General features: G+C 40.7%; 1 protein-coding gene across 1 annotated transcript in view; it reads right to left on the bottom strand.

The window, feature by feature from the left end:
* The window catches only part of Tdrd5 (tudor domain containing 5), a 74,298-nt gene that overhangs the window by 29,128 nt on the left and 28,089 nt on the right, over positions 1–17,081 (bottom strand). Inside the window, exons 2-9 of the mRNA XM_027417322.2 lie at positions 16,239–16,474; positions 15,296–15,688; positions 12,948–13,141; positions 9,778–9,861; positions 7,896–7,952; positions 5,662–5,815; positions 2,807–3,027; positions 1,640–1,860 (exon numbers count right to left, since the gene is read on the bottom strand). Of these exons, the coding sequence (XP_027273123.1) occupies positions 1,640–1,860; positions 2,807–3,027; positions 5,662–5,815; positions 7,896–7,952; positions 9,778–9,861; positions 12,948–13,141; positions 15,296–15,688; positions 16,239–16,470 (1,556 nt within the window). The 5' untranslated portion in view covers positions 16,471–16,474. The remainder of the gene's footprint in view (positions 1–1,639; positions 1,861–2,806; positions 3,028–5,661; positions 5,816–7,895; positions 7,953–9,777; positions 9,862–12,947; positions 13,142–15,295; positions 15,689–16,238; positions 16,475–17,081) is intronic.

Raw genomic sequence — 17,081 nt, 5'->3', positions numbered from 1 at the left:
CACATGACCTTTGGGACACTTCTTGTCCAACTATAAGAAGATCCTTCTCAACCTTTAAGAAAACAGGTTTCAGTGGCTTCTGTCTAAAGATCGTCCTCCCACGGGGCTCCCAATTCAGCTCTTACATCTCCCAATGTCATATCCAGCCATGCCCTCCCAACATCACTAGTTGGAACTCTACTTCCTTATTTGTTCCCTAAATACACCATTTAATCCTTTGTTAATGTTGACCTTAGTGCCGGAATATACCAATTCCTATCTCTGTCCAAACAAGGTCAAAAGAATGACACATGGTGAACAATGCCTTGGGGTACTGTCAGAGAGGCTCCAGGAAAAAAGGCAGAGGCACATTTCATTCCCTGAATTGTTCTTAGATGTGATTTCGTGTCTCCTGTACTAAACGTTTATATTTAATTTATCAGACATGTTTATTCTTGTTGGATGTCAGATCATAGGTATGGAACCCAATCTGGTGAAAGGATGTTCTGAGTGCTGTCCTCTGTGTACCCTGAATCTGGATATGGCTTCTGCCTTGCTTCCGTGCTTTCCCAGATACTATCTATGGTACACGCCAGGCAATTGTGTTTAACTTGGTCTGTCCTGGTTCTGGGAAAGGGCTGCTCTGTTAATATTTAGTATGTGCTCACTGACATTACTTACATGTTATCCTGAACTCAAACCTCCCTTGAATTGTTGCTTTCTTTGTAACATTCATGTATAAAAGTGCATTGAAAAGTTGTTTACAGCATTAGATTGTTGTTTACTCCATTCTTTGATGTCCTCAAATCCCAGCTCTCACAGACATATCTGCTTAGGTTGATGAAAGTTGACGATTTCAACTGGCAAAACCTTGCTTTTGAGGCCTTGCTCAAGTATTAACTATGAAGCTTTCCCAGACAGCACTGCTGCTTCCCATTCTGTCCCACTAATCTCCCTGACTGTCTCCCCAGCTTCAGTATGCTCATACAGGCAAAGCCCATGTCTTACATATGTATCCTTGTAGTCCCAGGGTCTCAGTAACCAGTGTTAACAGCAACAGCCATGCTCGGGAGATAGCTAGGTTGGTAAACTGCTTGCTTGTACAAGCATGAAGGCCTGGGTTTTATCTCCAGAAATCACATTAAAAAACAAATGCTAGCCAGGTAGTGGTGGTGCACGCCTTTAATCCCAGCACTTGAGAGGCAGGCAGATCTCTGAGTTGGAGGCCAGCCTGGTCTACAGAGAAAATTCCAGGACAGATGCAATGTGGAGGCTAGAGAGACAACCTCAGGTATCATTGTCAGGAATGTTGTCTGCCTCCTTTGAGACAAGGTCTTTGACTGGCCTAGAGCTCACCAACTAAACTAAACTAGCTGGACAGTGAGCCCCAGGACACCTTCTGTCCCTGCTTCCTCTATGCTAGGATTACAAGTCAACAAGTCAGAAAAAAAATGGTTATTTTTTTCATAAATGATACTTATAGTATCACACATGGATTTTTTTTTAACTATTGTTTTAATCTTCTCAGTTTAAGTGTCTATATGATAAAAAGCATCAGTCAGCAAAAGCTTTGGCTACTTTAGGAGTCCTGGGACCAAAATGTCTGACAATTACTCTTAAAGATAAAAGGGAACACAGAGAGTAAGCATGAGGCTCCTACCGCATTTCAATCATCATGTCTTCAAGTAATTCTGACGAATCTCTGCTGTAGATGCGAATGTAGAACTGACTGGGAGAGATTATGTATTCCACAAAGACCCCTACCAGGGTACTGGTGTCTAATGGTGGAAGTCGGCATAATTTCTTTGCACATACAGCATCCGGGGGGATATCATGGTTTGCCACTGATAAGCTGAGCTGGGACTTGTTTGCTTCCACTTGCTACAGGGGAGGCAGGGAGAGAAAGAAGTCACAAAGAGCCTGTAGGCTCACTTCAACTCTTAACGACAGTAGCTCTCAAACCCTATTTCATCAATCATTTCTATCACAATCATCTGGGAAATTATAAAAATCCAGATTCTTGGACTCCAGCCAGGATTATGATTCAGAATGGTTTAGAATGTTGCTCCCAGCCACACATTTTACAACATTCTTCAAATACTACATTATGAAGATATTGGGTGAAAAGAGTGTTAAGCAAATGTCTTCCACAAAATAGGCAACATGACATTTTTCACGTATTCAGGCTGGAGTAAGGTGAGTTCTCATCCTACCGAACCTGCCAGGAGCCAAAGGTATCTTTAAGGAATGGAACAAATTTAGACTAGTTCTCCTATCAAAAGCTTTTTCAAGCACTTTCACTCTAAAATATGCTATTTCCTCTAGGCCTTCTTATTGTCTGGAAGAAAGCACAGCAGCCTCTAGAACTACTCATTCCACTGAAGAGCCAGCTCCAGTGAAGAACAAAAAATTCCTTCATAACAACAAAGTTAGAAATAGGAGATAAAAAAAAATACAAACAGAAGTCGGTGAGGATGTAGAGGAGGAGAAAAATCTAATGAAGCAAGTAAGTGAGAACTGATACAAAGGTGTGGTGACCTCTGCTGAGGCAGGGACAGCGTAGGGCTCCTGCACTCTCTAAAGCCCTGAGGATTTCAAGCCTGCACCCTGAGACTCAGGCATAGAGAAATCAACAGTGCCATCAGGATAGAACTTAAATGTCAGCCATCTGAAAAACTTTAAATTCAGGCATGTGGGAAATGGAAACTAGAAGAAATGCTTCATAAAATGGTGCTGGACCGAAGATCTTGCCCTAAAGAGCACTTTGGTCTAAAGAGACATCCATTCAATTATTTTGCCTCCTGTAAAGTCCTTGAACCTCACTCACCAGCTGCAAAGGCTTTACCACAAGATTAGGCTTCTTGTAAATTTTCTGTTCTGGTTCCTTGTGGTTCTTCAAAGGGCAATCCCATGTAGTCTTCTTAACTGCTACCGTAGACAGTGGATTTCTAGAGGGACTTCTGGAGGGACTGGAGACCCAAGCATTGGTGTCTGTTTTCTTGTCTGGTTGAACTAAACACGAATTTCTGACTGATGAAAGCGCTCCACCTGAAACAGCCAGGGTGTCCCGCAGAGTTGTTACACTTTGGAACCACTGCCACCAAGCAGTCCCTGTGTGCCAGGCACTGGGGAAACACTGAGCAATGTTAATTAGTCCTTGCAGACCTTTCAGATGGAGAGACACAAGGGAAGCTGTTCTAGAGCAGAAACAAACCGTAACATTCTCACACAGGTAAAATGGAAGCTGGTACAACTTCTTAAAGCCTGGCGATGACTTTCTCAACATCCTCATTTCCAATTTCTCCTTCTAATTAAGCAGTGAGAAATTAATGTACAAAGTACATACATTTGTTTTTTCTTTGACACAGGGTTTCTCTGTGTAGTCTTTGCTATCCTGTAACTCACTTTGTAGACCAGGCTAGCCTAGAACTCAGAAATCTGCCTGCCTCTGCTTCCTGAGTGCTGGGATTAAGGGTTGTGCCACTACCTCCTGACTGAGACACCACTACTAAGATGTACATATTTTTTAATATTCCATAATTATTATGCCTGAACTCTCAGCAAATTCCTCAATCAAACACATATTGTTGAAATTTATGCATATAGGATGAGTACCTAAGGCTGTCCCACTAATGGACTCCTTAGATCTATGACTACAGTGGCTCCGAAAGAAACAAATTCACAAAATAAAGAAACAAATTCACAAGCACATTAAGATGTAGGCACAAAATTATTAATCACAGGGCTGAGGATGCTAAGTAGTCAGATGCTTGCCTAGAATGAATAAGGGCCTGAGTTTCATCCCCTGAACAGCAAAATAAATAATAAAAAGCTGAAAACACTAGTCTTGATGCTTTTATAATGGTAAAAATGGAAACAATCTAAATGTCCACCAACAGGACACATGTTAAATGAAATAAATAAGAATTGTACAAAGGTAAAAATTTAAAAATACACTAATATGGAAAACAATATATTAAATATAAAAAGATATAACATTTATAATAATGCATTAACTATATAGTATAGAAATATACTTACTGAAGCTACAAGCATTAACTATCCCTGTGTTGTTTGGTTTAAAGGACTTTTGTGGTTAAAAAAAAAAAAATCTACGACTTCAGATTAGCTCTAACTCAAATCTTCCAAGTCCTGTATTCAGAGTATGTGGTATCTTCAGGAGCAGGGATTTGTCCTTAAGCTCTGTGAGGCAGCCAAAAGCAACAGCCTGTATTGTTCTGGGTCATCCCTCTGGCTACCCTGACCCAGCACTAGGGTTTTAAACTGCCAAGGGAGGCAAACAGTCAGTGTTCCTACCCAGCTGTGACACCCATGAACCACAACACTGACCAGAACCAGATGTCCTTAAAGGTACAAGACTGGTGCTCTTACCATGGCGGTAAATCAGCGACAGTGTGGGAAGGTGATTGTTTGTAATATCCACTTTAAAAAGCTAATAAAATAGACTGGGAAAGGCAAAGAGCAGTTGGTGAAGCCTGCCTTGAAAACACAAGGATCTCACTTTGACCCACCCCCACCCCAGAATCCACATCAAACAAACGCCAGGTTTTGTGTACAGGCTTGTAATCCCAATGCCAGAGAAGCAGGGCCAGGGGCTTCCTGGTCAACTAGTAAGGGTTTCAAAAATAAATAAATACTCTAGCTTCCAAGTGCATTTGCACACGGGCACCTCCACAGACATACACTTTATAAAAGTTCCATACCCTTCACATCACTGCAAAATGTCACCACTGAGGGAACTGAGTACAGGACACACTCATGGGCTCTATCTGCATGATCATATAAAGTTACCTCAGTAAAAATTCTTAAAGAAAAACAACTATAGAGAGAGAGAGAGAAACAAAAGACAATGCTCTAGATCCAATGTGGTTTCCTAAAGTAAACACAGAAACAGAAAAATGGGACATTTTTAGAAAAATTGATTTGGAGTTTACTTACTGTAAAAATCACATATGTCATGTTCTGACTCTCCAAGTGTAAACAGCTTCTTCCACATAGCCTGACAAGCGTTACTTATCTAACAAACATTTCAGAATTATTCCTTCAGAATTACTAATAACTGAACAATAAAGAACTAGGCGGGAGAGATGCCCAGTGGTTAAGAGCACTGACTGCTCTTCCGGAGGACAGGAGTTCCATTCCCACCCTACATGGCAGCTTTCCACTGTCTGTACCCTCCTGTTCCTGGGGTTCTGACCCTCTTCTCATACATGTTGCACACAGACACACATGCAGACAAAATGCCCATGTACATAAAATAAATTTTTAAAAAAGAAGAGAAATTGCTGGACATGGTGGCTCATGCCTGTAATCTCAGCACTCAGGAGACTGAGGCAAGAGGGTTTCCATGTGCTTAAGACCAGTTGGGGTGACACAGTGAGTCCCAGGCCAGCCTGGTCTACAGAGTAAAAACCTGTCTCAAACACCCAAAAATTAAATAAATAAAAATAAGTTAAATTGTAAATTTCATTTTTTAAACTAATAATACAGGTTAACTTTGCTGTAAGATCACTAAGAAGGTGGTCACTATTTAAACATTTCCTGGCTAACTGTGATGTGTTTGGGTCAAGTGATTCTGATGATGACTCTTAATGCTTTCTTCTTCCTTGTCCTCAAAGGCACAATTAAAAGGGAGGTTTGTATTATACCAATTTAACTCACCAGGTGGTACAGGCTTCAGGTCAGCATCAAACACTAGCAAGTCTTGCTTTTCTTCACTGAACTCAACACGGAGAATGTCACTAAGAGCTCCAACAAGTTCTGTCACATTTAAGAATCCTAACTGTTTTGGTGAAAGTTGCTCTTTAAAAATTAGCTGTCAAAAACAAAAAAAAAAAAACAAAAAAAAACAAAAAAACAAAAAACAGAAAAGCAAGGCTTTAGTTTGGAATTTGTCAACCTAGATACTTAAAGTTCAGTGAACTCACGCATAAAAGCCCGTTTCACTGGCAGCCAATCTAGCCCAGCCACTGAACCCCAGGTCCCAGAGAGACACAAGGTGGACAGCTCCTGAGGAATGGCACTCAAGGCCGACCTCTAGGAGCCACATACACATGCATACATGTGAGAATATACACACACACAAGCACACACATCTGTGCTGTTCCTAACACCAAGTTCATCTTTGAACCAACATGAAGCAATTGAGCTAATCACTTCCTTGGGGTGACAACACTATAAAGGACTGGCCCCTCACAGGGTGGCACAGCTGTGGAACAGACCTTGTCACATGATACTCTCTCTGATCTGCCTCTTGCTTCTTTATGACTTCTCCCACAGAACACTTGTGAAAGCAGGGGTCCCTGAGTCAGTCAGATCATCATTTATAGCCATCAGCAAACCAAAGAAAAAATGGGTGGGCTGGGGTGGGGCAGGGCAGGGGTGGTGGCAAATTAGAATTAATATCTCTATTTCTTCACGTCACATAGTAAAACTTCTTTTCCTTTTATGTTTATCGGTCTCTAATAGTTTCCCAAATAATTGTGTTACTGTGAAAATATAACTGAACATAAAACTAGGGTGGAGAGAAAAATATAAACAAGTAACTGCTTTGTTTTCTAGATTTTATTTTTATAATTGTGTCTGCATGCGGGTATACAAGTGCCAGTGCCCCGAGAAGCCAGAGGTGTTGGATCCTCTGGAGCTGGAGAAATAGGCTGTTATACGCCTCCTGACATGGGTGCTGGAAACTGAACTCGGGCCCTCCAAGCTATCTTTCCAGCCCCCAAATGAACAACTTTTCATAGTATATTCAAAAGGTCCAAGCAAATATTCAACAAAAACAAGTCTCAAGATGGGGAAGAGGACAAAATGGATGATGTGGGTAATCAAAGTGTGTGTGTGTGTGTTTGCAAAAGGATAAACTATTTCAACAATAAATTTATGGTGAAATTTCTCATAAATGAAAAATTCATTCATAAAAAAAACAAGTCTTTGCTCACCCCCAAATGCTCCAGTCACCTAGTAATCACTTCCCTAGAAATAACTATTGTTACCACTTTTGTATAACTTTCCAGAGATTGTCAAAATGTAAGCGTGCTTCAATATAAGATATATGTAAGTCATGCATCTTGCTTTTTCAATTGCTATAAAGGTCATTATATGAAACACAGCTTAAGTGTACTTTATAATTAACTGAGTCAATTCATGGATATGTCAGATGTATTTTATTCTAACTCTTTTGGTATGCTTTCTGCTTTACTGGCTCCCAACAATGAGCGATAAAGAAGTTGATACAGTTCTACTCCCACACCCCTTCTTTTTCAGAGCCCCAGTCCACTGATTTATGCTACAGTTTTCATATGTAGTACATTATCCTCATGTTTTAAACCCAGCTGGAGGCCATCATTTTTGCTTTAAACAGTAATATGTTTTAACTGGTAAAGAGCTGTCTATCAGATGTGTTTACTTTATCCTTTGTTCTTCAAGCTTTCCTGAAGACTCAAGTTCTAATCCGGCATCATTTTATTCTGCCTAAAGTATATTATTTACCTTTTCTTACAATACAGGTCTATTTACATTACTCTACTTTTGATTATCTGAAATGTCTTTATAGTGCCTTCATTCTTGATACTATTACTGCATATAAAAATCAAGACTATGGGGTGTTGTGTTTTTACACTTCTTGGTACTGACTCTCTTTAAAAAATATGTTAATCACTATTTCAATGTTATAACAGTAAGTAGTAAAAATATTCTTCCTATCCATAACCAAATACTTGTTACTGGACATATCTTTAACTATCATAATAATAAAAAAGCAACTAAAACACAAAACAAGGTGTTTTAAGTGTTAACAGCACAGACTTAAAGGATCCAATAATAGTGGCAAAATTTGTCTATCATAAGAAAATTAAGCAGTACAAAGACTAGGCTGGTGAGAAGAAAACACTTACCTCAAATTCTCCAAGCAATTTAGAAATAAATAAACCTTGTGGAAACTTAGATACAACCTAATCAACAGAAAATAAAACAGATAAAATTGGAATATTAAGAGACAAAATTGGTTTCCATTTCAGAAAACATTACCATCATAAATTATTTCACATTGCATATTTGTATCACTTTTAGATCTAGACTTGTTTTAACTCTAACACAGTATAAAAAACTTTGTGCCTTTCTAAATCTTCTAAATATATTTTATATAAAATTCTAATTCACACATCAAAGGAAAATATAAAGTAAATATCCCTTTAAAATCTTGTGACCAAGAGACAGCCACTGCTGCATTTCAGAAAACATCCTTTTAGAAGGCCACACAGTCATGCTCCATCGCTCATCATTTCACTCAAAAGGACAATGCCAACCATGGCAGTCTGTAAACCCTGCTTCAGGACAGTAACCTGTGCAAGGCACATTGCCATGGAAACCAGTGGTGACATGCACAAACTCTTAGGATCCACATGGCAATCCTTAGTTTAATGTGTCCTTTCTTTTTTTTCTTTTTTTTTCTGCTGTATTAATCATGAACATCCTTGAACAAACAATTGTTAGGCACATGTTCAAGTTTCAAAAACAACAAAGAGAAGTATCGATTTTATGCCTGAGTATCGATTTTACCTATCTCTCATCAAAGTCACAGTAACTGAAGTGAGATAATGTACCACAGTGAGAGCTAGAATAGCATTTTGCTTACACAGATCATCAGGACCAAAATCCTCAAGGCATACTACACCCTCTGGCCCAATTTCTAACAACCAATGGGTTTCCATACACTAATAATACAGTAGTAATTAGTAGTAAATTTTATCTCCAACAAATCAAATGTTTAGTGCTTCTGATGGCAACTTGTAATACCTAAATTTTCAAGGGACTTCAACTGCAGAACTGTTTAAATAGTCAAGGTCCAAAGCAACTTGAACTTCAACCCCTCACAGTTCCTCCTAAGTGAAAGATGGAACATAAGCACATTGGGCTATACAAATTACTTGTATGCAGGAAAGAAAACTGGATTAGAACAGTTTAGAACTGGATTAGAAAGATCTTAAACTATTTGTCAACAATGATTTGTTGAGCAATGGATGAAAAGGAGGGAAAAGAATATTTGTGGAAGAATCATTTTCTTAACGATTTCACATTGAAATTTTCAGTACAATTTTATTTATTGCTTTTCCTGATTTAAAAATCAGTGTGTGTGTGTGTGTGTGTGTGTGTGTGTGTGTGTGTGTGTGTAATTTTAGAAAAGGTAAGGTATAAATACAAAAGCAATAACTTGTGGTGATATATTATTTATGATTTAATAAAGCCACTAGAGATCAAAATGCAAAGCTAGCCACAGCCATAGAGCCAAGCAGTGGTGATACATACCTTAAATTCCGCAGCCATACTAGTTAGCCATAGAAGCCAGGTGGTGGTAGCACACACCTTTAATCCTAGGACTCAGGAGACAAAGGCAGATGGATCTCTGTGAGTCCAAGGCCACCCTGGGCTACAGGAGAATGAATCAGTCTGAAGAGTAACAGAGCTCATGCCCAGCACTAGGGAGGTAGAGACAGGAGTGATATGGCTGGGTAGAGAGAGGATTATAAGATGGGAGGAGACAGGAACTCAGAGCTTTTAAAGCCTCTGAGGATTCGTGGAGACAGGATTGTCATTTCAACTTGTTTGAGAGACAACAGCTACTGGCTTGGCTGCTTTGCTTTTCTGATCTTCAGCTTGAACCCCAATATCTGTCTCTGGGTTTTTATTATTTGTGTTACAATAACCATTGTAGGCAGTTGAATTCAACTAGACATGAAAGCCAATTATTTTTGTTTCCCAGATATGGAAAATACTTACAAATTTTATCTTATGTTTTAGATCTGGATCAATAGTCCCACCAGGTCCGATTTGCGCAATAACTGATTTGAATGTGTTCTCCAACTATGAATAAAAGAAAAAGTCAAATCACTAAAAAGTCAAAGATAAATGCCAGCAATTTATAAAAGGAAATGTATTTCAATCAAATGAGTCAAATCCTGTTCTTAAAAAGTGACACCAAGGGTCACAGAGATAGCTCAGTGATTAAGAAGACTTGCTGCTCTTGCAGAGGATCTGAGTTTGGCTCCCAGACTTTGACCTCTGTGGGCACCGACATTCACATTAATACACTCACACACAGACATATATACATACACATAGTTAAATAATAAAATTTTAAGTAGCGCTGAGACATTTTATATCAAAAATGCAAATAGAAATTGTGTGAAACTAAACACTGAGGAATGTTCCACAATAAACAACAGCATTATCTGTACCAGATTCTGCAGTCTTCAGTTAATCGGATAATCTTGTCCAGAAAAGATGCTTGCCATTCATTTTCTAAAGTACTTGGTATTTATTAAATACTTAGTGGCTGCCTAATGCCTGGGAGGCATGGGCTGTTGGAAGGTTCCTGAAAGGAAGGCAGGAGTGTCGAGTCAGGGCATAAGTGAATGAACGACCTTTCCTAGAGAGCAGTGGGGGAAGCTCCTTTACGTAACACAAGCAAAGGATGAAAGAAATGGCAGGACGGGGAAGGGCTGGGCATAGGGTGGTGGCAGTTTTAGTGCTCTGGGAATATGGAAGTACAGTCCTCTCCTAAAAACGTAGCTGAAGAGGAGGGCGGGTGAGTATCTGAGAGGCAGACAGCGACTGAGGAAGATGCCCACCATCACCCTCTCCACACACACCCAATGAACACATGCACGCATGCACGAACGCACTCGCTCACACCCTGAGTCAGGAACAAGGCAAGAATTTCCACTCCCACCACTTCTCTTCATATTAAAGAGCCTAAGTGTAAGGAGAGAGAAGACAGATATATTGAAAAGAAGCAAAACTGGGGCAGTAGAGATGGTTCAGAGGTTAAGAGCTCTGGCCGTGGTGATGCATACTTTTAATCCCAGCACTTGGGAGGCAGAAGCAGGTGGATCTCTGAGTTCAAGACCAGCCTGGTCAACAGAGCAAGTTCCAGGACAGCCAAGGCTACACAGAGAAACTCTGTATTGAAAACAAACAAACAAACAAACAAAAAAACAGAAAACAAAAGCACTGGCTTCCTTCCCAAGGTTCAGTTCCCAGCACACACATGGCACATGACAGCTCACAACTACCTGGAACTCCAGTTCCAGGAGATCGGACACCCTTTTCTGGTCTCTGAATGTACCAGGTACACACATGACGCACAGACATATGTGCAGGCAAAACACACATACACTTAAAAATAAAAAAGAAGTAGAACTCTCTCTTCAACTAGGTGGCATCATGAGCTTTGAGAAAAACCTCACCCCTACAAAACAGCCACCAGAATGATAGGAATAGTCAAACCAAGCTTATTAAGTACCTTGACTCAAGGTTGATACAGGTTATATGTTAGCAATGATTTCTTGAAAATATCTTTAGTACAATAAAAATGAGAGGTATGGAAGTAAGTTTAATAAAATGTATGCAAGCCATATACACAGAAAACTGTTATACATTATTGAGAGAATTTTAAGATAAAAATGAAGAGTGTGCTATTTTCTTGAATTCTTGGACTTAGTATTAAAACAATATTTTCCTCAAACTCCCCTATAATATCCAATGCAATTCTAATCAAAACCATGAGATTTATTTTTGATAAAAAGTCAGATTTATACACAATTAAATATATATAGAAATGTAAAAATGTAGAAGAGCCAAAACAACCACAAATAAGAACAAAATCGCAGGACTCAATCTTATAACTTCAAGCTACATAAAGTGGCAGAGTTCAGGCATCAGCAGGTCCTGAGGCATTTCACCATGGAAAGCATGCCTGTCCAGCAAACAGCACCACCATGCTGCTATCCTTAATTGAGAAAACTTCACAGTTGCCATATTACACAAAGATTAATCTGAAATTGGTAATAGACCCAAATATATTTTCTAAATATCAAAAATCCTAGAAAAAATATAGAAGAATTTTATTGCTATTTTGCATCCAGCAAAGATCTATTAGGTAAACAAGAGTCATATGAGAAAACGCTGAAAAAAAATAGGTTGTCAGAATCAAAGACTTCAATTTTACAAAACACAAGATTAAGGAAAGGAAGAGTGGGGCTGGAGAGAAGGTTCAGTGGTTAAGATACTGCCTCTTGCAGAAGACCAGGTTCAGTTCCCAGCACCCACCTACCTGCTGGTTCACAACCATCTGAAACTCTAGTTCCAGGGGATCTGACACCTCTTCTGACCTCCATGGCCACCAGGCACTCACACGGTACACATACATACAGGCAAAACACTCATACACACAGAATAAAATAAATGTATCTAAAAAAGAATTTAAAGAGTCAAACCATTGACCAGGAGAAAATGTACTCATTACATGTTCATGTTAAAGGACTTATACCCGGAATATACGAGTTCTTCCATTTCAATAAAATGGCAACCCAATATTGTAAAAGAGCAAGTGACTCTGACATTTCAAAGATAATGCACAAATGTCAACTATGTGCATAAAGATACCTAACATGATTATTAGATATATTCTCCAGCATAAAATCAAATGATACTAGGCAGACATGGAGGTTTCTGCCCAAACCTCCCAGAAACAATGTAGCTGATAAAACCTCTGCTCTCTCCTTTTCTAATCACTGTGACCAGGGGACAGGTAAGTGACACCTACAGTCAATGAATGGCTGGTGTCAATCTTTTGTTTTAATTATTTTACTGTTGTATGTGTATAGGTGAATGCTTGCATGTATGTCTGTGGCCTGGTGCCTGCAGAGGCCAGAAGGGGACATCAGATCCCCTGCAACTGAAGTTAGAGGGTTGTGAGCCACCACGGGCTGGGAATTGAACCTGGGTTCTCTGCAAGAGCAGCCAATGCTTTTAAGAACTGTACCGCTTCTCCAGCTCCAGGTTTTAACTTTTAAAAGGTCAACTTTCCCACCAGGTCCAAGTAACAACACACTGAGCTCAAAAGCTTATTTTTGTCATAGCTCTGTCCCTGGGCTCCAGCATCTTACCTGGTTTAATTTTTCCGTGTGGTTCAGTCTTGAAGTCTCCACTGCACTAAATGTGGGCATCTTCTCCATGTTCAGTACTGGTTTGGGTGGTTCCACACTTGAAGTTGGTTGTGAAAAGCGTGTCTTTGTTACTGGGAATCCAGTAGAATATGACCCCTGTTGTTTCATTCTAAATGGCTGAGCAAAAATTTTACCTTTTGTGAAGAAAAAAGAAAAAACAAATAGTGACCAATGATTTCCCAGAGATTTTTATAGAAAAAGACTACTGTGAGCTAACAGCCCTCAACTTAGAAGAAAAATTAAGGGAAAATGTATATAGTCAATAAAACTTCCTTACTATGGGATTAGTAGTTTATTTTTTAAAAAAAAATACTAAGAAACCATGTTCCTGAAAAGACTGTTGCTCTCTAAAACTCCATATAAGGTCACCTTAATATAACCTTGTAGCATTTTATAGGTAAAAACCTTTAAAACTGTATTTCATTTCAAAGACCAGACAGACACTGTCCAACTAAAAAGTTTGCATAGAACTATGCTTCTCATGGTGGGTGATCACATTTTACAGAAAAGGAGGAGGAAATGCTACCAGGTATGATACAGTCCTAAAATACAAGTTCTCATCAATATCAGGAAGTGTATTCTGGAGTTCAACATGTATCCCTGAAAATCATCACAGCCTGCCCAGTGCTTTCTTTACGCCAAGATCAAGTTCACCAAATATACCAACTACTCCTGAAGATATGGGAGATGAGCCAAGGTGGGAAGTGTGGACAAGTCAATCACCAGGAAGGAATATACACTCCCACTGTTGAGGAAATGGGTTCAAACTGCTTCCCATAATACGGTTTTTGTCTGTTTTCTTCCAGTGCTGAAGAACAAACCTAGGGCCTTGCTCGTGCTGGTCAAGTGCTCAACCACTTCCTTACACACCCAACTCCTGTAAGGTTGACAGCACAACTGAGTCTTCCTAAGTCTGAGTCCCTGAGGGAAGCACATTGGTAAGGCTGAGGCACATACCTCCTGCACAGTTCCAGGACAGGCAGAGTGAGCTACATCACCCACCAGTTTAATCACTGCATGACAGACTCTCATGGCTCACTCACTCTCATATAAATAGACTTTGGAGAAAGGGGTCAGAGCAACAGGCATAAAATTCTCTGCAATGGGCTTCCCTTCTCTGACCAGTGTGTATTCTGTCTAGGGCCTAGAGTGATGATTACATTACTCTCAGCCCCATCTACCACATAGTGTAAACTTATTAAATGTCAAGCTCTCTACAGACCTTGTCTCATGTAAGGTCCTCAGCACAACTCCAAATCCCATGTATTATATGTACTTTGGAGATCTGGAGACCACAGTTTATACAGATCAACTAACTCATTTGCCTAAGTTTATTCAACTTGCAAGTGGAACACAGCTTTTAACTTGAACAAACTCATGGAGTTTAACCCTTCAATTCCCTTTCCATATATGCCAGGATTGTTCTAACATGTGTTCATCTACAGAACAATCATTTTAAAAAATATCTCATGTGTATGCATGTATGTCTGTGTAACACATGCATAGCTGGCTGGTGCCCACATAGGCCAGAAAAGAGGTTGAGATCCTCTGTAAGGGGAGTTACAGACAACTTTGAGCTGCCATGAGGGTGCGGGATACTGAATGTTGGTTCTCTTACCTGCTGAGCCATCCCTCAAGCCCCACAATTATTTTTTCTAATTTAACTTTTTTTTACAATTTCATATATGAATACTGTATTTGTATCATTTCTACTGCTCCCTCTCCCCTCTCTTTCCATGCCCCCCCACACAGATGCACACAAAGGTATATAAATACAGCCTGCTGAGTTCATCTGGTGTTGCTCACATGTAAATATATTTAGGGCTGACTGCTCGGGACCCTTCATAAACTGGGCAGTGGTGGAGCACAGCTTTAATCCCAGTACTTGAGAGGCAGAGGCAGGCAGATCTCTGAGAGTTCAAAGCCAGCCTGGTCTACAGAGCAAATTCCAGGACAGCCAGAGCTGCTGCACAAAAAAAAAAGAAGAGGAGGAAGAAGAGGAAGAAGAGGAAGAGGAGGAGGAAGAGGAGGAGGAGGAGGAGGAGGAGGAGGAGGAGGAGGAGGAGGAAAGAAAACCCATCATAGGACTTGTCTCTGGAAAAACTCATTCTCTCTCTCAGCAGCCATTAATTGCCTGCAACTCTTCATCTTGGGGTGGAGCCTTCTGAGATGTCCCCCATCACACTGAGGCATCAACTGTGGTTGTACTTGTGGGATCTTGTTTAGGTGACCATATTTTTGAGAGTCTGTGGGCATGACCCAATTTCCAGTGCCAACCATGAACTTACCTGCTGGCCATCCTCTCTGCTTTTCCTCTGATGCAGTCTTCTTTAGTGTCAACAAAGAACCTGCTCTGGTCTGCTCTACAGAAATGACATCTGAAGCTGCATTGAGCACTTCAAACATAGAGAGGAATCCATACTGCATGTACTGAAAGGACCGTCCGAACCGCTTGGCAAATGCCTTTTCGAAGTCAGAAAGGAGAACAGGAGACAATGCCAGGAGATCTTTCAACTCACTCTTCACAACTGCTGGAAGGATTGGGGGCACCCTTCCACGGTAAGGCACCCGGCCAGAGCAAACACTCGTCCTTCCCTTTTGCATGGAGTTTCGGACCTTATGGCTCCTCCTCTGCTTTGCAACTAAACTTGCTATTCCTTTAGTGGATTCATCTGGAATGGCTAAGGAAATATGGGGGGGGGGGAGAAGAATCACTTTCAGATAAAAGATATACTCCATTTATTCTTTGTAACTGCAACTGCACACACAATTTTTAAGTCTCCAAGGAGCTGTTTATGTAGGTAGCGTAAAACAAAGCTCAAGTTCCATCATTTTTACATTCTGAACAACAGCTTCCTAACGCCTCTACCAGAAGATGCAAAGACCCACTGTGTTATTACTGTTACCTGGTGCCTGCAAGTTTTCAGACTCTAGAACTGAAGCCCAAACTTGCCTGCAATGGCATTTTCATGCTCCATGAAATTTAAAATGAGTTTTAAAAATTTAAATTTACTGAATTTAAAAATCAGTAATCTGAAATTGTGCAATATCCATTTCTCTGGAGGGGACTGGGGGGATGTTGTTCTTTTGTTTTTCCTTTGCTCTCTTTTTGCCCACAACCCAATGACCTCCACCGCCCTGGGATACTGGATAACTGTACAGCTAGAACAATCTATTGCATGACATGTTTTAATTATAAAGCTTACAGACCTTCCAAAGTCTTAAACGTACCTTTCAGTATTACGGTACCATCCCCACAGGGGCAGACACTAACCACATCAGGCATATCCAACACCAGTTCCATCGTGGACCGATATCCAAGGATTCGGAGAGGTAGATGGTTACCAACCATCAAAAGGTACTCCTTCTCCAACTGTTGTGGGGTCAGACCATCTTTAGTGGAAATAAGAAGTGACCTTATCTCTTTCCTCAGACAGTCCTGTATACGCTCTTGTTCAGACATTGTGCTATAGGATTTAAGACCGAAAAAAAAAAATGTTTTTGAAAGTAGTCAAACCCATGACAGAAAAAAAAAGCAAACGAAAACCTTTAATAACAAGATATGAAATATAAAAACTCAGATGTGAAAAGTATAGATCATAAGGCTGAAGCAATACCGTGAGGATACTCCCAAGCCCTCCTGCCACACTCAATACAAACCCCAAAGCTCAGCTTGTAGGGAGGAGCCTTCCCAATCATTGCCAATGGCTGATGTGAAGTCGCAGCTGGGCCTGGCTGATGAGTGCACTTGCTCAGTTACACTCTCAAGCTCGCCAAGGGGCGTCATTCCCCCACTGCAACTCAGTCTCAGCTGGAATCTCTCAGCCACTCTTTGGGAGCCAAGGGAAGGAGGCCGCGATGCAGGAGCGACCCAGAGAAGCGGGAACCGACCGCAGGCCGCCCCATCTCCACGCTCCGCTCGAGCGGCGGCCGGGGTCCCCCTCCCTCGGGCGGGTGTCCCTCCCGTCTTGCCCCCACGGCCTTCCCGTGACCTGAGACGGGAAGGCGCGCTGAGGGCGGCGGTAGCGCATCCCTCTGCGGCCCGCCACTACCTGTCTGCGGCTCTCCCGGCTC

Source organism: Cricetulus griseus, chromosome 5 (assembly GCF_003668045.3).
Source record: "Cricetulus griseus strain 17A/GY chromosome 5, alternate assembly CriGri-PICRH-1.0, whole genome shotgun sequence".
In the NCBI taxonomy this organism is placed as follows: Eukaryota; Metazoa; Chordata; class Mammalia; order Rodentia; family Cricetidae; genus Cricetulus; species Cricetulus griseus.
Note: the sequence above shows the minus strand (reverse complement) of the source record. Positions and strands in the feature narration are given on the sequence as shown.